Source organism: Coturnix japonica, chromosome 1, assembly GCF_054131305.1.
Source record: "Coturnix japonica strain WE chromosome 1, WE-NBRP24, whole genome shotgun sequence".
NCBI classification, from domain to species: Eukaryota; Metazoa; Chordata; class Aves; order Galliformes; family Phasianidae; genus Coturnix; species Coturnix japonica.
In genome coordinates, this window is record NC_140663.1 from 45,896,982 (window position 1) to 45,920,456 (window position 23,475).

Here is a 23,475-nt window from a genome sequence, read left to right on the forward strand (position 1 = left end):
ATGTGCCAAATCCTTTAAAAACACCGACAATCAAACAGAAGTGGGTGGACGTTTTCGACATTCCTTTATTTGTGCATGTGTGCCTGATTCTTAGTAAGTGACTGTGGGGGGAAAAGAAGATATGACTGATAATTTGTTGCTCTCTCTTTGGAAAAGGTCCAGACTGTAGAATAGGGCTAAAATGTCAGGAAAGGACTTGCTGCATAGAGGCAGGCATATAAGGTCTGATTTTATGCATTATCTGAGCAACATGGTTTCTTTAATTCGAGCTCCTGTAGAAGTCATTTTGTATCTTTATTCAGCACGGCTTTGCCACTCTTTCTCGGTTTTCCTTATTTTTAGAAAGGTGAAGCGTGGCTCCCAAATTAAATCATTACTGGGATGGATTTCAGCCAAGGGAGTTGTGGTCTGAGCCGTAAGGCACAGGAAAGATAAGCAGAAGTGAAACAATGTGGGGGTTTTTTTGTTCTTTATTTCATTTGGCAGAGCGAGGAGAGAGATGGCCTTGAAAGATTTGTGGCTTTACATAGAAGTTATGTATTGCAAACAATGGGAAGGACTACATTATCTCTCTTTGCTAAAAAGGAAAGAAAGAATGAAAAGCACACCCAGGAACATTCAAAATGTCAAGATTGCCAAATTTCCCTTAATTCCAAGAAAGCATCTATGTTTGGAGTTCTCAGAGATGCTTACAGTAATGGCCCAAACACTGGCTGGAAGGGGCTGATCCTTACCCTTCGCTGACGTGCCTCTGCCTGCCACAAAGGCACCGCTCATGGCAGCCTGGCCCACAGCACTGCCATCCCTTGGGTCAGTGCTTTGCTTCAGTGACCTGGAGCCCTTTCCCCAGATGGGATAGTTCTGCTCTGCTCCTTGGATGCTGTTTTGCAGTGACAGAGCAAAGCTGGCTCCCACGAGATTTGCTGTAGCTGGGGTATGAGGTACCAGTGCTGGGAGCAAGCACACATTTGCCTTCTGCCATCACCATGGCCAAATGCTCCCTGTCAGGGCACTGGCACCTGCAGCTGAGCACAGAGCTGCTCACCATGACTGGGGTGGCTGCTCCCAGCTGCTGCCCCAGCTGAACCACTCGGAAACCCCAGCTTAGGAAAAAGAAGCAAGCTAATAATTAAAAATTTACTGCCCATGTGAAACAGCTTATTAAGTGTTGCCCTTGTGCTGGGAACAAATGTAGCCGAGCAACAAAAACAAACAGCCAGCAAACTAGGCTCTTGGTATCCCCTTTCCAGCTCTTTAAGTGATGCTGTAAGTTTATATTAAAGTCATTTTGTTTCTAAGCACTCTGGTGTTTGGAAGCAGCGTGTCTATTCCCCACATCAGCAAAGTCTGGGCAGCCTGACCTGGTGGGTGGCAGCCTTGCCCAGGGCAGGAGTAGGAACTGAGTGGGCTTTAAGGTCTCCTCTAACCTGAGCCATTTGGTGATTCTGTGACTGGCTCTATGAAAACATACAACATGTGGAAGAAAGGAAGAGGAAATGGATCTCAATCCCTACAACAGCCTGAAAGGAAACTGTAGTGAAGTGGGCTTGGCCTCTTCTCCCATGTAACAGTGATAGGATGAGATGGAAAGGCCTCAAGGTGCAGCAGGGGAGGCTCAGGTTGGATGTTAGGAATAACAGCTTCTCTAATGGAATAATGCTGCAGTGTCACAGGCTGCCCAGGGAGGTGGTGCAGTCACTGTCCCAGGAGGTGTTCCAGAGCCGTGTGTGGAACTGAGGAACGTGGTCAGTGGGCATTAAGGGGGTGGGCTGGTGTTCCCCAATACTGTCTACTTTTGTTATCATTGAGACCAGGAACAATCTCAAAGCACAAGGCAAGTAAAAAGACTAAAAAATGAAATGGTTGCAGATTGCACGTGAGCTCCTGAAGGTCCCTTGCCAAAGCCACTGCTGAGACCAGATGCTCAGGATTCAGGGCAGGACCAGGTTTTGATAGGGAGTAATGGGAACTGCCAGAATTACCTTAGATGGCTTTAAAAATAAGCCAAGGAGGTCATGGTCTTTCACACACTGCACAGAAAATCAGCCACTAGAGAGATGTTTCTGTAGTGGAATGGTTTCATCTGGGGCTCCACATTTTCCATGGCTTCATTTGAAAGTGAAGGGACAGGGCATGGTGGTGTGTGACCATTTTGCGAGTGGTGATGCTCTGCTCCCCACTCACATCCCCCCACATGCTTGGATTCATCCAACACACTGCATAGGGCTGCTTTGGGCACAGGAGTCACCCCTCAAAGCAATGGGGCTGCCCCTCAACCTCCCTCCTATGAACCTCAGTCCCACTGAGGTGGGAAGCAGCAACCTCCCATACTCAGAAATAAAAGCTGCCACAAATATGCCTTGGTTTCCTTTCAGACTTTGTGATTTTCTTTATTTTCTTTTAATTATTATTTTTATTATTTCCTCCTTTTAAGCATCCCTTTAAGGGTGAAATGAAATCCAACCATTTACAGAGAAAATGATTTCAGAATGTACAGTTGATTTCTCCTTACAAAAAGTTCATTATTACTTTGCTGTTTATAAATTACAGAGTGGAAAGGAGTTTTGCAGATTCTTTTTCCTTTTTTCTTCTTCTTTTTCTTTTTATTTTTTAATTGTTTTTGGCAAGTCCACACGTTCCTTCACCAATACAGTGTCCTGGGGCCACCCCAGTGGCAACACCACTAGGAGATCCAGGTGGAACCTAGTGCTGCTGGGCCTCCCCCAGGACAATTCTGCATCACCATCCTCAAAGGAAGGAAAAAAAACAACAGTGGCTTTGATCCTTAGTTTCAGAGCATTTCAAATCCCTTTTTAAGCCATTTTCTGTAGTCTCCAATGCTTTAGATGTTGGTGTATCTCATCAGAAACAGCTCTCCTTGGTGCTGGATTAGAGCCACTCCTGACATCTCCAGCTCCCCGTCTTTTTTCAGTAAGAGCAGATTCATCCAATGTCTCAGAAATCAGAAGGTGATTTTTTGGTGGATAGGGGAAACGCAGCAATGGAGGGATTTGGGATCCATTCTACCATGCTTCCCTCCCTTCCCACCAAGGATTGAGGTCAGTGAGGCCAGGAAGAGCCACCCCTTCCCTCTTCACCGCCAGTGTTTGCTAACAGGACCAGGAGTGACTCCCGACACATCTTCACAGTGCAGAGGCATAGCAGCCACAGAGCGCTGGCAGAAGCAGTGGGACAGGAAGAGACACTGCCACCCCACAAGGACACACCAAGAGGCACCAGGGGAACAAACAGCCGTTCTGTACTAACGCTGCCCCCATCCTGACTTGTAAGTTACCTGGAGGCCACAAGGTCCCCTTCCTTTAACCAGCACAGAGGCACACAGAACAGGCTGCACAACAGCAAACACCTCAGCAGGACACATGGATCAGAGAAAGCAACAGCGAGAGCGGACTGTTGAGTGTGCTGTCCTTCATGCAGGCACAACCCCATCCCGTCCCTTGCTGGGTACTGCACCACCTCACTGCCTTTATTCCTCCAGAGGGGCAGAGGCATCAGCCTACATCCTCTTCTTCACCAGAGAGAAAGGAGGAAGAGAAGCTCCCCATCCCAAAGCCATGCATGGGCACAAAGGAAGTCGAGCAGAGTTGGGCATAAAGAAAGGCAAAGTATAGGGATGCCATGTGCTGCCTCATCTATCCAGCCTTCCCTGACACCAATTAATCTGAAGGTGGAAAGGTTCTGGGGAAGAAAAAGCACACGGCTGCAGGGAAAGGTTGGTGAACCATGGATAACATTAGTCCCAGAAAGGCTCATGGCTTCGCTGCAACAACCAGTCCTGGGGCAGAATGGGATTTGCTTTTCAGTTCTTCTCTTTCCAAACTTCATTGTCTGGCTGAGACAGGGATGGCTGAGGGCAAGCCATCACCTTGGGAAATCACTGTGCAGAAATCATCGTGCTTGTCCCCATCCCTCAAGGGAGGCGATGGAAGATTTTTAATGACAAGCACTCCAACTCCCTAAGGATAATAAACACAGGACTTACAGAAACAACAGGAACATTAACTGGTTTGGCCTTAAATCAAAAGACTGGATGATTCTTGAGAAAGAAAAAATGCATTTCAGCTGTGTCCCTTCCTCCATCCACAACAGAAGCCTGTTTTAAATCTGATTTCCTAATAATAAGGAAATGGAGACATCCAGGAGGTGGACAGGACCAGAATCACGCAGAAGAGCCCCAATGCTGCTCTCATCTCATCTGTTCCAGTGGGACCTTCTCAGAAGAGAGAAGAGGGAAACAATGGAGCAAATAGTGGAGGAGAGGGGAGGGAAGGGAACAGGGTGAACTTTGGGAATAGGAGATGCTGATAACTGCAGTTACGGCTTATCTAAATCTCCTGAGACAAAAACCATTCCCCAGTGATGAAAACACAACTTGCAATATGCTAAAAATCCCAGCAGGAGCCAATGTAAGGGAAGGGCTGGTAGGAAGGGAGCGGCTGCTCCCACTGCAGATTGGGTGGTGCAGCCTTAGCAAGTGTGTGCTTCAGCTCATTTCTTGTGGGGCTCTGCTTCTCCCAAAGCACCCATGCAAAGACTGACTTCTCTCTCGTCTTCAGGAATGCCTGATCTGAGGCTTGTGTAGCTGTCACCAAGGTAAGGCAATGCCTGAATGTAGGTCCTAGATTAAAAATGAGGAATAGCTTATTCCCTTTTTAATTTCCACATTACTGCTACCAAATCCCTTGTGTTAATACACCAGGCTCTCCTCTGGCTATCCCTGGGGAAAGCCCTCATGCAGCAGGCTCAGTGCTATCGCTCTAATCTTGCTAAATGTCACTCCTTCTTTGTCAGCTGAGTCCTGATTTCTCTACAGTCTCCCCCTGCCTAAGACCTCTCTATGACCGTGGCAAGATTCCCTCCTGCATCAACAAGACTGAGCTCGGCACAGCCACAGCTTCTCTATGAGGGGAGAGCATTCCACCCACCACGCCTTCTCCTGCTCAGTTCTCAAAGGGACGTTCCTCTCCTTGGGAGACACACATCACAAGGGAAAACAGCAACATACACATGTTTTTTGTTTTTAATACAACAAAAACAAAACAAAAACAAAACCCAACCAATAAGAGAAGAGGGGATCCCTCAGTTCTTCCAAGCAGGCATTATGGCATGTGAGATGGGGTAAGGAACTAAGATGAACTCCAACTCGGTTTGATCAGAAAAATGACACTCATTTTTCTGTTCAAATTTTATTCTTCTTAGGGAACCAAATTATCTTTCGTGATGCTTTCCATTTCTTTAGAGAAGCAAACAGAAGAGAGAGTCACAGAGATAGGAATGGAGCACAATGGAGAGAATGGGCTGGATGACACAGGCATATGAAGCCCTGATGGAGTGAGTTGAGGTCGACCAAAACCCTCTTGCTCCAGCATAGCTGGCCTGATATCAGGGTCACTCTTCGTTATGACAACATTCTCCTCCTCCACATGATCCTCACTTATTTGTTTGGAGGACGAGTCAGTATTTCCACTGTAAGGCCAACAGAGCACGTTTATGTTTTTTTCCCTCTTCCCACCACAGTGCAGGCTCTGGGCACTCTGTCAAGCCATCTGCTAAGGAAGGGTGGTGAGGGTGGAGATGCCAATCTGCCTCCTCCATGAGCTGAATGAATCCACTACAGCAACAGGCTAGATCTTGGCTACCCATCAGCATCCAACTCTGCGTGGGCACTGGCCCACCAGCTGCAAGGGATGTCATCCTACATCTCGTCTACTCTGCATGGCCTCATCTGCACAGCTCAGGCTGTGGATCGCGTGATTGTCCCAGAAAAGTCTTCTGGTCTCAGATGGAGTCAATCCACAGCCCCATTCCCCACAAGCTCCCAATGGGTCCTGTGCCTTGACATGCCTTGTGTTTCCCCACGACACCCGTCAGTGACTCAGAGCTTTGCCCTTCTCCTCTCATTTCCCCAATGGCAAGAAGAAATAGCCAGCACATGTAAACAGAATCTTTGCAGCAAGCACAGCCCACAGGGGTGGAAAGGCAGCCAGAGAGGCATGTAACAGCTCCACATAGCACACCCTGCTATGCAGAGCTGATGCTCTCCCCAAAATGTCATCCACGACAATACAGATCACAGCTTATGGACCCCACCATTTCCTGAAACCACGCACACCACCCAAGACCAACTCTGACCCCTCCCCTCCCAACACCAGTAACAAACATCCACATGCATACCAAAACCATGCATGTTAGCACTCATGCACATAGGAAACCATGCACTTGTAAACATTTACTCCCACCATCTGATTTAGTCCCCTGCAGCTTATCCCAGACCCAAACAAAGCACATGCTGCAGGGAAGATGCTTCAGCTCCTATGGAGCAAGCCAGTGCAGCATTGTGGGGGCAGGGTGAAAAGGGAGTAAACAGAAAGAAAAGACAAAACAAAACAAAAAACACTAAACAAATCAGCATTCCTCTCTGCTTCCCACCTGCCTGTTTCAGGTCTGGTAGAGCATCAGGCCAAGAGACAGCCCTGGGCACACATACTAAATTAGTGGGAGGAGGCAGCGTGTAGGAGAGAACACCTCGGAAGCAAAGGATTTGCCTTCCCCAAAATACTTTGAACATAGAGGTATTAAAAAAATAAATGCATACTGAGATGCTTTTGCACATTCACTCATCCAAAAAATGCCTGTGACACACATCTGCACACGTGATCCCTCGCATCGCTTTGTGCCTGTTGACTCACATGCTCAATGAACAGCTCAGGCTCACATCTGTGCTTGCTCCTATCCACAACAGACGAAGGTGGATGGGAACAGCTGCCCTCTCTCCTCAGGGAGCCTTCCCAGCCCCCCATGGAAGAAAACCCACCAGCTGGCTGCAGCAATTCACTCCAGCCAGCAGAAAGGTCCAGGAGACGCAGGGAGGTCTTTGTGCTACTGCCCACACTTCTCCCCTCCTCCTGCCCAGGTCTCCCTTCATTTGTCTGAGGAATTTGTCCCCAGGCATCACCCTGGGAAGAAGAGAAGGGAAGGAGGACAGAGACCATGGAGAAATGGCACAACCCACCTGGAATCAAAGAAAACAATAAAGAAAGGAACAGACAAACACCCGACTCTTTCCCTTTGTCATGTTCTGATTTCCCACACAAGTCCCAGTGGCCTCAACCAGCACCCTCCGCTTTTCGATACGGGTTCTCCAGCAAGTAGTGGAACTGCTGGTAGTTCTTGAGCAGATACTTGGGAGCATACATGTGCTCCTTAGGGTCAGCAGGAGGATATTCCTGCGTCGTACCATCGAACCAGCCACCAGTCCGGATCAGCTCCCGGATATAATTGAGGTCTCGTTTATCCTCATAGTCACCCCAACGGGGGAAGTCCCCATTCTGGGCAGATACCAGTTTGAAGTAGATCCCCTCTGGGGTGAAACACCAGGAGCAGTGCCAGCCAGCAAAGTGGAGGGGGCTGCCCAGCGACCACTGCACCAGGATGTGTCCCGTGCTGTTCTCATACTGCCGGAAGCCAGGCATGGTGTAGTATTCACGGCGTCGCAGACGGATCCCATCGGTAGCATAGACAGCCTGGAGCATGCCCATAGTGCAGCCTGAGACCACCTCCAAGGTGCCCGGTTGCTTCCAGAAGAAGCCGTAGAGAGACTTGCGCATGTGAAAGGCGAAGGGTTCTGTCCAGCCATCGTAGAGCTTGAGGAAGAGCACTCCATCACGAGCTGGTATCTCATCAGCATCATCGATGATGAAGACGTCATCTGGGCGCAGGTTGCGGAGACGAGAGATACCATCTCGGGTGAGGAAGGTGCGCAAGTAATCGTCAGCGATCCAGCCATCCTGGCGCCCACCAGCAGGGAAGTGGTCCAGGAAGACATAGAGCACTTTGTGGCGGATGTACTCGTAGGAGCCATTGAGGAGCATCTCGCGGAACTTGAGGGGCCGTGGCTCTCCATAGGCCGTGAAGTTCGACTCACACACCACAAAGACATCCACCACATCTCCTAGCTCGTGGAAGCGGACGTCCAGCAGGTCAAACTCATGGTTGATGTTGATAGCGTTGATGACCCGCCGGGGGATCTCCCTTGGCACCAGGCGGTCCTTGGTGGGCAGGTTGGAGTACTGGACTACAGTGGGAACACCGCAGCTGGGGCCGTGCCAGCCTGGCAAGCACACACACTCCACCCACTTGCGCCGCTTGGTCCCACTGGCGCTCAGTGGCTTGCGAGCAGGCCGCCCTGAGGCCACACCATCTGCGCGCTCCTCCAGCTGCCCTCCCACTGGTGGCTTCTCCAACACCTTGGTACCTGGTTTAAAGCAGACACCACCGGCTTTGGTTCGGACAAAATATTCTGTTGTGTCTTCCGGCAACACAAACTCGACTTTATGCAGCTCTTCACTGGCTCTGCTGGGTGGCAGGGGCTGGAGTAAAGGAGAGTGGGAGTACAGGGGTGTGCGGAGGAATTCTGCACCCCCTGGCTCAGGGCTAACCTGTGGTGTGACGGGGGCATTGTTCCAGAAGAAGCTGGAGACGAGGTTGGGGCTAAGTGAAGCCAGGTCCCGGGGGAAGGTGACATAGGAAAGGGCCTTCAGGAAGTGCAAGAAGGAGATGAGGCAGAGACCAGCCATGCAGAGAGTCAGAAAAAGCTTATGGCGTCTCATCTTCATCCTGTGGAAAAGCCATGAAAAGGAAAGTCACACTCGGGAATTGCCAGGGTGCAAAAAAGCTTGCCAGTGGTAGGAAAATAGGCTGGGGATGCTACAGAGCAGGTCCAAACTAAGCATGCATCTGTTAAGACTTAAACCAAATCCCCCACCCTCTGACATTTTTAGTGGGCTCTGGATGGGTTACACCAAATTGAACCTCCACCAGAGCAGTTAGAGGCTTACAGTCTCACAAAGACAGGAAAGGTGCCGGATTTGGGGCAGAAAGATGAGAAATCCATAACAAGAGGAGTTCACTATCTAGTGAGGCAATGCACTTAGCACATCTGTCCCCACTCACTAATGGGAACAAATGAACACAGGTCTTGAGTCAGGGAAGATGAAGAGAGAGCAAGAGGGATAAGAAGGAGTAGAAGGTACACAGCTAAAACCCAGACAGCATAAGAAAGGCAGTCTTAGGGGCTTGAACTCATAGCCAGTCTGCCAGGACCAGGAAAACACCGACGCTTCTCAGATCTTCCCAGTGTTTACTCTCAATACACACCATAAAATCCCCTTGTTCCTAAGAAACGCTAGCCAAGTTTGTATGGGAAACAGGGAAAAAGTGTTAAGATTTTCACTTTTATTCCCCTCCCACCCCTCTGTGCCCACCATGTTTCCAGCTGTCTCCCTTTGCTTTTCATCTTCTGTGGACAGATGCTGGGGGGTGTTGTTTTTTTTTCCATCTGGATGAAGGTGGCTATAAAAACTGTCCAGCTGTCTCTGCTGGCAATACAGTGCTGTCACGATGGGTCCACATCAAGCCAGCAAGGAGCCAGCAGTGCTCAGCCCTTTCCTCAGAACAATAAAAAAAAATACAGCCTTCATCCTCTTCCTATACCACCTCCCATTCGCCAGTCTGTGCTGGGAGCGCAAAGCTGCTGTCAGGCAGAAAAGTGATTGAAGACTACAATCCAGAAAAAGGAAGAAGGGAAAAAGATAAAAAAGGAAGGGAAAAAAACAACCTTGCCCAACACTTCATCAGGCAGAACAAGAAAAGGTAGCTGCATGCTGCTGCTTAGGGAAGGTTGAGGCAAACAGATAAGAGAACAAGGTGACCTAAACACCCTTGGCAAGGTGGAGGCTCCCCCCAAAAGCGTAAAACCCTCCATGCCCACAAGACCCACCAGCATGCTCCTGACACGTATGTTCCTCAATGGCAGCTCCCCACCATGGTATGACGCCCGCACATGTGCCTCAGTGTCTCCTCCCCTGGCCAAAGGTCCCCACGATAGGTATAACACATCTCATGCCATTGCTTATAACCCCCCCATGCAGCACTCAGAGGCAGCCCAAGCCCTTGGTCCTGTGCCAGGGTGCTCCCCTTTCCCTGCCTGGCACTCCCCACAGCCCACGGCATCCTGGATGGGAGCAGAGCGGAGAAGCACCCAGCCCACCCAAGGGGAACGAGTGAAATACAACAGGGCACGTTTACTGATTAACTTGGGGAGAACTTAACACTGAAGGGAAAAGCCATAAATTTAGGCAGATGGCAGCCACTCAAAGGAAAACATATCTGGCCGCCTACCGAGGGCTCCAACATGGACTTTGATAGAAGGGTTGTCCACATTCATACATTACAGTTCAGCAGCAAGCATTTCTAGAAGCTTCACGGTTGCCTTTTCAGTGACATTTTTAGGACACCCGCCAACGTCATCCCCTGCATTCTGGCTGTGCCACAAGGGCTTCCTTGTTGATTGGGTTATTTCACTGTAAAAACAGACTGTAAGCCTGAAGCCAGTGGAAGAGTTACAGGATTTGCTTTTGATATATTCTGACACAGCACAGAGGAGGGCCCCTCCACAGCCATGGCCTAGCTCATGAGAGGCTACCTCTGTGGTGATCCCAGCGATGGAGGGCCTGGTGCTGTTCCCTTCTCTGAAGCTATAAAGAACCATCTTGCTCTTCCTCAGGAGTTCTTCATGGGGGTAAAGCAAGGGGCTATGGAAACCCAAGGGCATCTCACTGTGCACAGGGTATTTTATTTATCTTTAAGTCTTTATTATTGTCTTTCAGGAGCAGTAGGACCACTCATGGTGTCAAGAAAGAGTATCTGGCACCTCTTACTTCTACATCCCCAGTTTTGCTCCATCCTGAGGTATGGGGAAGAGAAGAGTACAAGGAATCTGGAAAGACAGCAAACAGATACTGCTAGAAGACATCCCTTGTTGGTACATTAGTGCAGCTCTCTCCAGTTGGGTGTCCTGTACTTCCTGCAAGGTATTACCTCTGGATATCAGGTCACCAAGGCTCAGGTGAGATGCAGGACTGCTCTGCTCCAGTAAGGCTCCAGTTCCTACAGGACACAAGTGCATGGCATCCAGCACCCTCAGAGCTGGCTCAGCACACAGGACAAATGCTGAAGGAGTCGCATCCAGGTCTTCACCTTCTTCCCAGATGGCCGCAATGCTCCACATGCCATGAGAAACTCCCTAACAGGAGTTGTAGCTCCTGACATTTAACAAACTGCTTCACTTTCCAGGCTCTGCCGTGCCATGTCAACCTAGCAGGACACACGGTTTGAAGAAGCAGAGCTTATTTTCCTCACCTGACATTTGCATACATCACTATCCGTCAGGCTCAGCACAAGGCTCTGCAGCTCCTCAGCCAGTGCATGGCTGCATTGCCTCCTTGTTATTGCAGCCTGCCCTGCAGCTCTGCCAAAGCAAGCTGGCCCTACAGTACCCTCTGCTGTTCCGCTGCTGACATTTCCCAGGAGGCAGTTTTCACTGCTCAGTTGCTTTTGTGAAGGAGTGGGAACACGAACCTACTCCTTATCCCTTCTTCAAAAGAGGGAAGCAAAGAAGCCGTGTCCTCTTCAAAAACCTCTTCCCTGGGAACCACCTCCATTCTCACATGCCAGGGATTCCTCTGCCAGGGAGTGGAGAGCTCATCCACCCCTGGGTGGGCTGAGACGCCGAGAGCCATCTGTCACATATCCCTTCCCATATCATCTGATCAGCACTGCAGGAAAAGATGTGCTTTGAGCAGTGGCTAATTGGAGACAAAGGCCAGCAGGGGAGGAAAGCATTATTACCCACCTTCCCCACCCAGAACATTTATGTGTAGCTGAAATGAGGAAGGGCAGGGAGACATCTCAGCTTGTCATAAGGAACCCCAGCTGCTCTGGCACAAAGCAGTCATCAGTTACTGGGAACACAGAAAAGAGCAAGAGGAGAGATCTCCCTTATGACAATTTTGAGTGAGGAGGGGGAAAAAACGAAAAAGAGTTTAAAAAAAAAAATAGGGAAGAGAGAACAAGTTACTGTCAGGTTAAAAACAACAGCATGAAAAATAAAAGCTTTAACGTGCAAGCAGAAGAAAAAGCTAGGAGGGGCACGGGCAGCCAGCTCCTTTCAAAGCTTGTTAGGGAACATGCAGTTATAAACAGCTTCGGGAGCATTCAGTCTCAGCAAGCGGAGCCGAAAGCTCCTCTTTGAAAGGGACAACCTTGGTATTTCCTTGCTTGAAGATGCATGTCTCTGCCATGCAAGGAAATGGCTTTCAGAAGAGGAAAGCATATGAGTTATCCCCAGGCACCTGTTACAGTTTTACTTTGCCATTATATCAAGTGACCGGTTGATTTATACCATCCTGAAATCATATCCTGATTTCAAGGAGCCGGAGAAAGATATGCACAGCTAAGAGCTGCCAATTCACCAGTCCTAATGTTCTCCTCTAGAGGACGCTGGCACAGGGCCATACTACAGGGCACTGGCTGCACAATACATAGCCTCTGGGGCACTAGCACTTCTTCAGTGCTAAGTCAACCTACTCTCGGAGTACCACACATCATCAGGGCCACAGTATCTTAAAAGATTAAAATCTCGAACTGCTTTTGATCTGCAAACAGCAACAGAAGGAAGAACTACTATTCGTTTGCAGCAGAAACGTAACGAGCTCAAGAACAGCAGGACTGTGCCTTGCTTAAGGATAAGAAGAGAAGATTATCCTACAAAGCTGGGCAGCAGAGAAAGTGAAGAGAAGCATGAATGTAACAGAAGGTAGGTAGGGCTCAGCATTTCCCTCACGTGAAGGACGCCATGATATTATTGGGAACTGCAAAGTACAAGGATGTTAGCAGGAAGTTTCTCTCAGGGTCACAGTACAAGGTGGTTTGAACATAGGCAGGCCCATATCGACTTCCATCCACATTTCAAGGATGAAATACAATATTCTTCCGCCATCTTCATTATGAGCTACTGCCCACAGTCCTAATGCAAAGCAGCAATACCTCATGCTACGCATTTCCTTTGCAGCTTTGAGGCAATTGACCACAAGGTGCCACTGACTCAATGCCAGCACAGCCAGCTGGAGCGAGCCATAAGCACAGTTACCCTTCTGATAAGGTCAGCCAAAGGGAAAACTAGGCTCTGTCTTAATTATCTTCTTTTCCTTTCAACAAAGGGGCAAGCAGAAATATTTGTTCAAGGCTAGTCTGGATGGAGGCTGGGCAAACCGACCCGGTGCCTGGTTAGCAGCCCTGGCCATGGAAGCGGGTTGGAAATGGATGATCCTTGAGGTCTCTTCCATCCTCAGCCTTCCTATGATTCCATGATTATATGATAAGGTGTCTGCTCTCAGTCAGGTGTTACCACACCAGTTGGCTTCCAGAGTTGCCATCCACTCATCAATGGAAGTCATCAAGACAGGAAGAAAGATGGATGGAAAAAAGAAAACTGAAGGGTGAATCTATACAAGGCCAAGGTAAGGCTGTTCAGAACACAACTGAAAAACCAAGGCACTGCTTCCCCTCTCCAACACATGCCATACTTGACAACAACCAACAATGGGTTTGTGCACAAGGCTTCGCAATGCCTCAACTAACAAGTAGCATCAGTGGTGAAAAAGAAAGGTTTCTCCTCCTCTGTGCACTCTTACAAGAGACCAGAGTGCTCTAAGCCTGCAGCTATGATCTGGTATGTAAAGAAACTAAAATGGAGAAACTAAGATGGACACAACATAGGGATCTAAGCTTTTTACATTCTGTGTCAGCCCAGCTTTCTACCCTTCAGAGGAGCAGTACCTTTGGACTCCACACATTCTGTAGTCTTCCACTGTTTTGACCATTTTCACCTGTCTTGCCCTGCTCTTTAGTGGGCAGCCTTAGCTATTTTAGATGCCATATCTTCAGCCACAGTAAGACAGAATCATATAATATCCCAAGTTGGAAGGGATGCACAAGGAGCGATGAGTCCAACTTGACAGCTATGTACTCCACAACAACACAGCTCTCAACTCTCAGAACACAGCATGTGGGACCTAGAGATAAAGTGGTCTTTGTTGACAGCATTCTGTCTCATTCCATACAGTCACAAGAATAAACCAACGTCTAAACACCTTCAGAGTCCATTATAAAACTCTTCATTCGAACAGCTTGTTCTTACTGTAACTACCATAATACTAATAGCAGCATAATTATATAATTCTCCAGCCCCCAGTTTAAAAGAAGATCACCTCAAAGAAGACTAAAAAACTCTACTGAAATCCAATAACAGCCTACGAGACACCAATTTAATTTTATCCAAGAACTACTTGGCTATCACAAGGGTATAGTACTGCATGCTAAAGAAAACTTCAAGCTGGATTTCTAAGACCACGGGAATCTAACAAATATTCTTCTCAGTATCCTTCAGCTGTGCTAGGCTCCCTAGTAACTAATGTTCTCTCTCTAACCAAAGCCAGCCCCACCATAGGGATTTCCAGCATGCTAGAGATGCCTCAGCATGTTCTCATCCTTCAGATGCTCTCAGAAAGCACAATTTTGATTTTTTAGCATCACTAGGCTAAGCATTCTTTCCACTAAAGGGAAAACAGCACTTTTGCCCTCTTCTCTCCTTCACTTATGCCTGTTATCCTGGAAGGACTCTTCCTCAGCCTCCTCACAACATTTACTTTCCTGAAGAGTGCTGTGATGACTCTGCAGGCTGCATCACCACTTGGCCCCAAAATCGGGTCCCAGGACACGTGCTCACATACATACACACACACCCAAGGATGCAAAGCCTATCTCCCAGCCAAACACAGCGCTGTTGCTCTCTGCTTCACGTGTGCAGTGATTATAGGAACACAAAATGGAGTCTGCTAGTTCCACTGCTTTCTGACTGATTTCTTACAGGGAAGGAATGGTCCATCATGAATCCAAAAGGAAACAGGGACAAGACTACACAAAAGCAACTTCTGTCCTCAGGGAGGCCATGGGAAAATCAAAGAAGTATGTGAGAATTGTCAGCTAGACTCAATGTACTGCAGACAGAGACAGGGCATGGCCACTTTGAGGATAAAAAAGTCTGCTTTCAAAGACCAAGCGGTGCATTACGGAAGCATGGAGGTGGTTTCATAGGTTCTCACTCCTCACTCACCACCTTCACGGCTCATCACCCCTAGGCTGTCAGTATGAAAGTTCACATTGGAAATCCAAATCAGCAGCCAATCTGAGTTAAAAAAAACTTCAAGAGAAGTGCCTAAGGATGAGAATAAGTGTCTGACAGCAGAAACTTCCTGGATGACAGCTATTCACTTCTCACCGTCACTGCTGCATCATGTAGTTGCATCCTCAGACACTCAAAGGGACAGGCCACTTTTCGAGCAGGGCTCATCTAACCAAGGCTCCAGTGAGGCTCACAGTCAACTGCTGTGAGCTAGCCAGTTTCTGGAAGCATCAGGGAAGAAGAACATCTCAAGGACACATCTAGAAGACAAAGTGCTTTCAAAGCAGACCCTAGCAGGCAGTCCACATCTGCTGAGCAAGTCAAGAATCCTGAGAATAGCACCAAAATGAGCAACTAAGATCAAACTCAGAGCTGAGGGCATATGGCAGTGGGGCACCAGATCACACAAGCAAGAAGCACCTGATGCCACGGTGATGGGCTTAGTGCACAGGACCACAAAGGCAGGAATAAACCATGTCGTCTTTGGTTAGTTGTGAAGGGGTGGCAGTTGTTTGTGCCCCCCAGGATAAAAGCTCTCCAAATTAGGCAGCGAAGGTTACTCACTTAGCCCCAGAAAGATGATAAGTAATGAGGCCACAGAGCAGCAGGAAGATCCTAGTGGCCACAGGGAAGAGCTGGCCCTCCATCCCCGCATTCCTACCTCCCCCATCCATCACCAACCACTTGGGGTTTGGCAGGACGCTCTCTTTCCCACAGTAGCTGATCTATTCCTCTTTGGAAGAGCATTCCCAGCCCCTTCCTTCCCCTCCTTTCAGGCCACAGGGGTCTCCCACTTGGCAGCCCCCAGATCCCCCTCTTCTCTGAATGTCTGGTGACCAGCCAACCCCATGCAGAAAGCATTAACCCCTCTTCACTGGGAGCAGCCAGAGAAACTTGACTCCATGCTGAGAGCTTCCTCTGGGCGCCCACCCCAATTCCCTCCCACACCCTATTCTCCCTCCCTTCTTTCCCCTTTTACATCTCAAAAACCAACTCCAGCCCCGGGAGTGTTGCATCTTCCCAAGAATGCTACACAAACCCATGGGAATTTTCCTTGGACCAAGAACAGACCCTTATTTATTTGTCTCTTCTGCCTTTGTTCCTCATTTCCTCTTTCAAGACTTAGGCAAGACCTTGACACAGTGCCGCCGGGATCCCCCGCTGCCACTTCACTTTGTTATTATTTTCAGGAGCAGAGCACTGATAGGCAGAGAGCTCTTCAATGCCTTGCCCCAAGGCAGGAGTGAATCAGCCCAGACACCCTCCTCCAGGCTGGGCAAAGGGCACAGGGCAATGCAGAGCACTTCAGGCTCGGACACACAGAGACAACCCCCTGCCCATGTAATCCTTCTGACTGCAGCACGGCAGCCCTTCGGATTAAATCCGCACAAATCAAATCGTGGGGAAGGGCTCTATGCCGGTAACAGGCATATAGCACCACGAAGAGGGGCAGTTTCCCAGAATGAAATCAAAAGCCTCCTAATGCACTTAGCTCAGGGTCACATAAATCTCTCTTCTGCCTCCCGCAGAAGGCTGGATCTTGTTTACAGGCGTTGCAGCAGGCCTGAGTCTCAACAATATGTTTATTTCTCTGTACAAACATTCCTTTTCACAAAGCAAAGCAGTATCCTCAGATTAAGCTGAGCGGAGAGGACTATGGAGCAGATCTTTGGAGAAAGAGTGCTTGTTGTCATCAGTGAAGACAAACACCATAGCAGACATCACATGGGTGGCTGTAACACTTCTCTTCCCACTCTTTGGCACTGTGAGGCCGCACCTTGAATGCTATCTACAGTTCTGGGCCCTTCACTACCAGAAAGACATGGAGGCCCTGGAGCATGCCCAGAGAAGGGCAGCAGAGCTGTGAGGGGTCTGGAGCACAAGTGTGATGGGGAGAGGATGAGGGAACTGGGGTTGGTCAGTCTGGAGGAGAGATGAAGAGGAAAGCAAGGGCCTGTCTCAGGCTGAGACCCAAGTGGAACCACACAGCTCATTGCAAGGTTCTCTGGTTGTTATCTGGCCAGCCCCTCCCCAACACAAAAGCCACAAACTTACACCACAGATAAAAAACTGAGCCCTTCCGTTCAGCAGTACAACACAGGGCTGTTAATGCCACAACCTCTTGATCACAGACCAAGTTCCTCTCCCCTTTCATGTATCCAGTGACATAAACATTTCTTCTGAATTCTGTTTCTGAGAAGTCAGCTGCCTGCACAGCCATGCCAGAAAGAAAGGAGAAGAGGAAGGCACTAAAATCTCATATCTCAACAGTCCACAGGGAACAGGAAGGAGATGCAGGGCAGAGGGGACCACAACCACAGTTTTAACACCTTGCAGAATCTGATCATAGAATCACAAGGTTGGAAGGGACCTACAAGATTATCTACTCCAACCGTCCTCCCATTACCATTGCTACCACAAGCCACTAAACCATATCTCATAGTTCCTCATCCAGATGCCAGATGTATTGCTAAGAAATGCCTGGTCAGGACTGCGTGGTCTTCCAACAAAGGAAAGGTCTCAAGCATCTGAATAGTGTAGAATCATAGAATAGCTAGGGTTAGAAAAATCCTCTAAGACCATCTAGTCCAACCATCCACCCAGTACCAATATTACCCTGCAATGTCCATCCCAGCTCCACTACACTGCCCTGTAACTGAGTCAGAGACCAGATCCAAGCATCAGATTCACTATCTCCAGCCTGACATCATCTCCTCACTGCAAGGACAGCGCTCTGAGCTCGGGGTGGCCATGCCTCAGAGATGCTCCACGTTTGAACGATGCAGAAAGCGAAACTTCTCTTTTTCTTTTTTTCTTCAACAAGAGCATTTGCAAGGCAATTCAGCTGCACCAAGACACATGCAAACAAACAGGGCCAGAAAGGAAACCCACAGCACTTCCTCACTGTTCAGTGATAGAACCTGGATGCCTGACAAACACCCTTCCCTCCTCCACGCCCCCCACCCCCCTGCACTCACAGGAAGCAAGAAGACTCTGTTCCAGAGCACAATGGCACCATAAATAATTCAAGAGACTGCTAAATTATGCAGAAGCAATCCCATCATCCCCCCCTGGCCAGGCTGGGTGCAGGTGTGGTCAACCCTTGCTCCAAAAGTTGCTGCGAGATGGGGAATTTGAGGCCACGGAGGCTCAGTGCCAGTGGCACATGTAGAGGAACACAGTGACCACTTGCATCACGCAGCAGCACGACAGAAGGTATTTGGGGACACCCAATAGGGAACAGCCATTTCTTTGGGACACCACTTCTCCAGAGACCTCAGACAGCCCTAGGAGGGAAGCAGGTCCTCCCAGGCTGTGTAGAACAGCGAGGCACAGGGAGAGAGGCTGCAGGGCAGGCATAGAGGAACAAATTGTGTTCAAAGAGGAAGCAGGTCATACTGATTAACCCAGGGCACCACTCACCCAACCTGCCTGTGTTTGCCTGCCCCACACCATATGGGCACAGGGCTCACCCACAGCCCCTACCTCTTCCAGCTCCTACAGGCTCTGTGCTGTGGCTGTGCCCAACGTGCTCTGTCTGCAGGGAGCTCTATCCTCCTCCCCAGTGTTCAGCCAGAAGCATTCTCACAGGCAGAGATGGAACTGAAAGCCCTCACTTCAGCCTCAACTGAAAATCACGGAGCTACAGCTTACCTTCCTCTTCCTCCTTAAAGGGCTCTGCATCAGAGATCAAGGCTCCCTTTGGTGCCACGCTGCTGTCTGCTGGCCTCCACTATCTGAGAGCCGAAACAGGGGATGCTAACGAAGACAAAGTCAGCAGAGCAGCTCCCTGCCTTAGATAGCAGCTGCTGAAGGCATTCTGCAGCAGCGCTGATTTGCATTGGTCTCTCGGTGTCTTTAAGTCCGCTCGCTGCGGTGCTGCTATCATGCAAAGCACACGCAGAGCAACACCCCCAGACTGAAGGGCCCAAGAGGATGGATGGCAGAGTGACTCTGCTCACTAACCCCAGCCTGCAAGGGTTGGCACACCAGGGGACAATGGCAGAGTGCTACTAGGATGGGGCAGCAATAGCCATGGTGAGTAGGGCAGCGTGGAAGTTATGGGCAACCCCCAGCTCAGCCATGGGGTACTCCCCAAGGACAGCATCATGCTGCCCCAAACTGCCTGAGCACCCCCATCCTGACCCCACAGCCCCACCACGGATGGTCACGGTGGGTTGGTGGTTGGACTAGATGATTATCAAAGTCTTTTTCAATCTCCATGATGGTATGATTCCCTACAGACAGGGCTGATAGCCTGAACTAGCCCTTCCAGGCACCTCACACTGTACCAGCCGGTGCACCCCCACTCGGTGCACCCCCACTGCCTTCCCTGCTGGCAGCTGTGCCAGTCTTTGTTAGCACCACCTCCTCCAGCCACGTCCCACTGATTGGGTCACAGACTCCAACAATATACAAAGGGCCCATTTTAGAGCCAGTAACCCCACCTCAAACCTCGCCAGCTTGTAGAAATGAGCAGTGGCCCAGTGTGCCCCATCCATCCATCATCACGTTTCCTGGCTGCTTTCCTCCATTTTTACAATCCAGCACATGAGGAGGATTAAATAAATAAATGAGAAGAAAAATATCAATTTTGGATGGCAGATGCGCTTCAAGGATGCTGTTTGGTGGACAGGAGGAAGCTCAGGCACAGCACGTTGAGAACTTGGCTATAAGCCCTGCCATGAGACTGAGTTTATCTCTGCCTGCTGACAGAACCTCATCCCATTTACCTCAGCCCAGCGATTCACCTTATCCAGATCCCTTTGGAGGGCCTCCCTACCCTTGGGCAGATCAACACCACCTCCCAACTTGGTGTCATCTGCAGACTTACTTAGCTTGTACTCAATTCCCTCATCCAGGTCATCAATGAAGATGTTAAACAAGATGGGCCCTTGAACCGACCCCTGGGGGACACCACTTGAAACAGGTCGCCAGCAGGACTTAACTCCATTAACCACTACCCTCTGGGCACGACCCTCCAGCCAGTTCCTTACCCAAAGAAGGGTATACCTGTCTAGGCCACAGGCAGCCAGTTACCTCAGGAGGATACTGTGAGAAACCGTGTCAAAGGCCTTGCTAAGTCCAGATAGACTACATCAACTGCCTTACCCTCATCTACCAGCCTGGTCACCCAATCGTAAAAGGAGATGAGGCCGGTTAAGCACGGCCTGCCTTTCATGAATCCATGTTGACTAGGCCTGATCTACTGGACACCAAGCAGGCCACAGAGTCACACCGTGCATCACCCACAGCATGTGGGAATGAGGAGAGGAGGATAAACAATGCAGAGGACAAGCACAAACACCAACTCCATATCTACAGACACTGAGGGCAGCTGTGATTGAAGCCTGTACATTAAGCAGCCCCCACAGCCCAGCCGTCCCCATCCCACGGTGGATACAAGGCCTAGTTACAGCTGTGGGCAGCTCCCACAGTGCAGATGCACCCATTGGCTTCTACCTCCTCTTCCTAACCACCTAGCCAGTGTGATTCCCATGTGCCACACAGGTAGATCCCTCTTCTTCGAATTTAGTGGATGGAGGGATGCTGATGCTCTACATACCTCTGGTGGAGATGAGCTCCAGCACTGCCTCATCCCATAGGTGGGCAGAGCAGGCAGCAGTGGCGCCACAACATTGGGAACCAGGCAAGAGCTCACCTGCAGCTACCAGAACCCCTCCCATAAGGAGATAATAGCTGTATCCAGGACATTGATAAACAAGCCATGCAGGTACTGGCTTCCCTCACATGGAGGGAATGCTGTACCTTGCAGTGTATTTCTTACCACTGCTGCAAAATCACCTGAGGGCACAGAGGGGCTGTAAACCTTCAGGGGGACTTTTAGGACCCGTCCCATCCCCCTTCCCCTCAGCCCTTGTCCAAAGGCTGAGTTATATCGCTTTGGGCTCCTGGGGAGCAGCACACTGGGCTCTCCTCTCCATTCCCAGCCCAGAAGATGCATTCCCAACACCACCACGGGGCTGAAAGCCCAACACAGATGCTACAGCTGTGCACAGGGAGCTCTGGTAATTGGGGGAGTGCTGGAAGGCGGGAAGTCTGTGGGTTTTTCCTCCCCTCCGAGACAGCTCTTTGCTGTCTAAGGGTCAAGCAACAGCAGACCCTACAAGATTTCAGCTCTCCCAGAGGAGCTGGCTCCAGCAGTAGGGTCTCACCAGTGACTCACAATTCACAGGCTGCAACTGGACTCAAACACCACTCTAGGCAGGGACCAATGGGTCAGCCTCAGAGAAGGGGGCTGAGAAGTCCCCGCTGACTCATGTCCTGTTGTGGTCAGGTGAAAAGGGACAGGAGAAGGTGGGCAAAGAGCGATGGATAGGAGTAGGTGGGGGAATGCAGTTTGCACAGGGCTGGGGGCTCCTGGTGACTTGAGCATTATCACAGGCTCAAACTTCCCACTGGAAGGGAGGGATCCAGAGGTAAATGGGGCATTGTTATGGGGAAGAGAGGTGTTTGGCATGCACACAGGGGCCCTTAGGATGGAGGGGACACAACAGACCCCAGCTGCAATGTTGGGCTCCCAGAACTGCAGCCCATGGACAGAGGCACTGAGTGCCTCACCCTCCCATTCCACACTCCCTCCCTGAGCAAGCCCAGAGCTGCAGCAGACACACACTAACCCATCACCCTTGTCATGCTTACCCAGAAAGCAAAACTCACAAGAACAAGGCTGTGCCAGCCCGTGCCACCCCAGCAGGAACACACAGCAATTCCCATCTCACAAACAACGTGGGTGCCCACATCCCCCCGCAGCCAGCACTCAGCCGGTGGGGGCTCAGTCTGACGCGGAGCTGGAGCAGGGGGGAGGCTTGACGCCGATGGCACACATGTATTTGTGTGTGTGTGTGTGTGTGTGTGTGTTTGCCCTCCCACGCACGCACTCCTGTTACTCCTTCTCGCTCGCTGCAGCCTTGGCACGCATCCCCAGCCCGTGCCCTGCTCGCAGGCAGCAGCTGGGCCTCCGCTGCAGAGCCCCGGCCGGAGGCTGCTCCCATCCACCCATCCATTCATCTATCTATCCATCCATCCATCCCCGCATCTGCGGGCAGGGGGTTGGCGGCATCGCATCGCCTCCCTCCTCCCCAGAGCCGCTGCTCCCTAGCAGGGGATGCTGGGATTATTGGGAGGGAGGTGAGGGGGAGAATAAAAAATAATAATAATTAAAAAATTCGCGCTCATATCAATAAATAAGAAGGGGGGGGGGGGGGGGGGGGGGGGAAGGGATGGAGAGCAGAACTTGCAGGTGGCGGACGAAGGGGGTACTAAGGGGGGGTCCCACCGCCCTGGGGTAACTCCAACGAGAGCTGCGCGCACCGCTCCCCCCGCCCCGCTCCGCGTTCACTCACTCACCCCCGCCCGGCGCAGCGGCGGTGCCCCCCGGGCCCCCGGCGGGGCGAGACTGCCGCTCGCCCCCGGCCCGCCCGCCGCCCCCCGGCATGGCTCGGCGCCGGAACGAGGCGAGGCGAGCCCGCAGCCCCCCGCCGCCTTCCTCTTTCTCCTCCTTCTCTTCAGCCCTTCGCCTCCTTCTCCTCCCACTGGAACGGCCGCAGGCAGAGGGATGCGGAGCGGAGCCCCGCCGGCAGCGGCGGATAGAGCTGCGGCAGCCCCTTTTGTGCCGCCCTCCCAGCCTGTCTCCTCCCCCGGCGCGCCCGCCCCCCCCCCCCCCCCATCCCCGGGTTGCCCCCGCCCGCCGCCCCCCGCCTCCCGCCTCCCGCACAAAGCAGCGCGGAGCTCCGCCGATGGGGTGTGGGAGGGCAGCGGGGCGGCCCTGCGGTGCCCTTGTCCCCCCCGCAGCATCCCTGCACCACCGTTGTGGGGAGATGCGCCCGGCGACGCGCAGGAAGTTTGGCTGCGGTGCCAGAAATAGAGCTGTGCGTCTGCTGACTCTCCATCCTGCGCCCCGACCGCAAAAGCTGCCTTTGCTCAGTTCAACTTTTCCCTTCGTTCTTCCTCATTTAAGGCCGGTTTGGGGAGAGGCGAGCAAAGCCAGGCAGAGCCCAAACAAACCTGGCTGCGAATGCAGTGAAACATGGGTGTGGGATCACACCCCTTGTAACTGAGAGCTACAGAGGTCAAAAGGAAGCAGCGCTAGAGAACACCCTTCCTTGTGAGTTGCTGGGAATTTAGAATAACAGCGTGTTCAAAACAAAGTACTGGTGCCAATGCCCCCCCAACCCTCCATTATGTGATGGTTGAGCTGCGCTGTGTGCCAGTACAGGCAGCCCTTACATCGTTCTTATGGGGACCCAATGAGGATCCACAAGAGGTCGGAGAATCATGGAATTGACAGGGCTGGAAAAGACCTCCAAGATAGAATGGCTTGTATTGGAAGGGACCTTAAAGATCATCTA

At 50.7% G+C, this 23,475-nt stretch overlaps 1 protein-coding gene across 3 annotated transcripts; it reads right to left on the bottom strand.

Moving 5' to 3' along the window:
- Positions 1 to 2,360: 2,360 nt before the first annotated feature.
- Positions 2,361 to 22,765, bottom strand: MGAT3 (beta-1,4-mannosyl-glycoprotein 4-beta-N-acetylglucosaminyltransferase). Of its 3 annotated transcripts, none has more exons than XM_015860368.3 (2): positions 22,475 to 22,765; positions 2,361 to 8,637 (listed from the first exon to the last, which is right to left on the bottom strand). In XM_015860368.3, the coding sequence occupies exon 2, from the start codon at positions 8,634 to 8,636 to the stop codon at positions 7,128 to 7,130; it is 1,509 nt and encodes a 502-aa protein (XP_015715854.1). In that variant the 5' UTR covers position 8,637; positions 22,475 to 22,765; the 3' UTR covers positions 2,361 to 7,127. The 3 variants fall into 3 exon arrangements, with proteins under 3 accessions (XP_015715854.1, XP_085373655.1, XP_015715845.1); XM_085517529.1 differs by lacking the exon at positions 22,475 to 22,765 and adding an exon at positions 10,512 to 21,703 and having other exon boundaries at positions 2,361 to 8,643; XM_015860359.3 differs by lacking the exon at positions 22,475 to 22,765 and adding an exon at positions 9,800 to 10,230.
- Between the last annotated feature and the right edge of the window lie 710 nt (positions 22,766 to 23,475).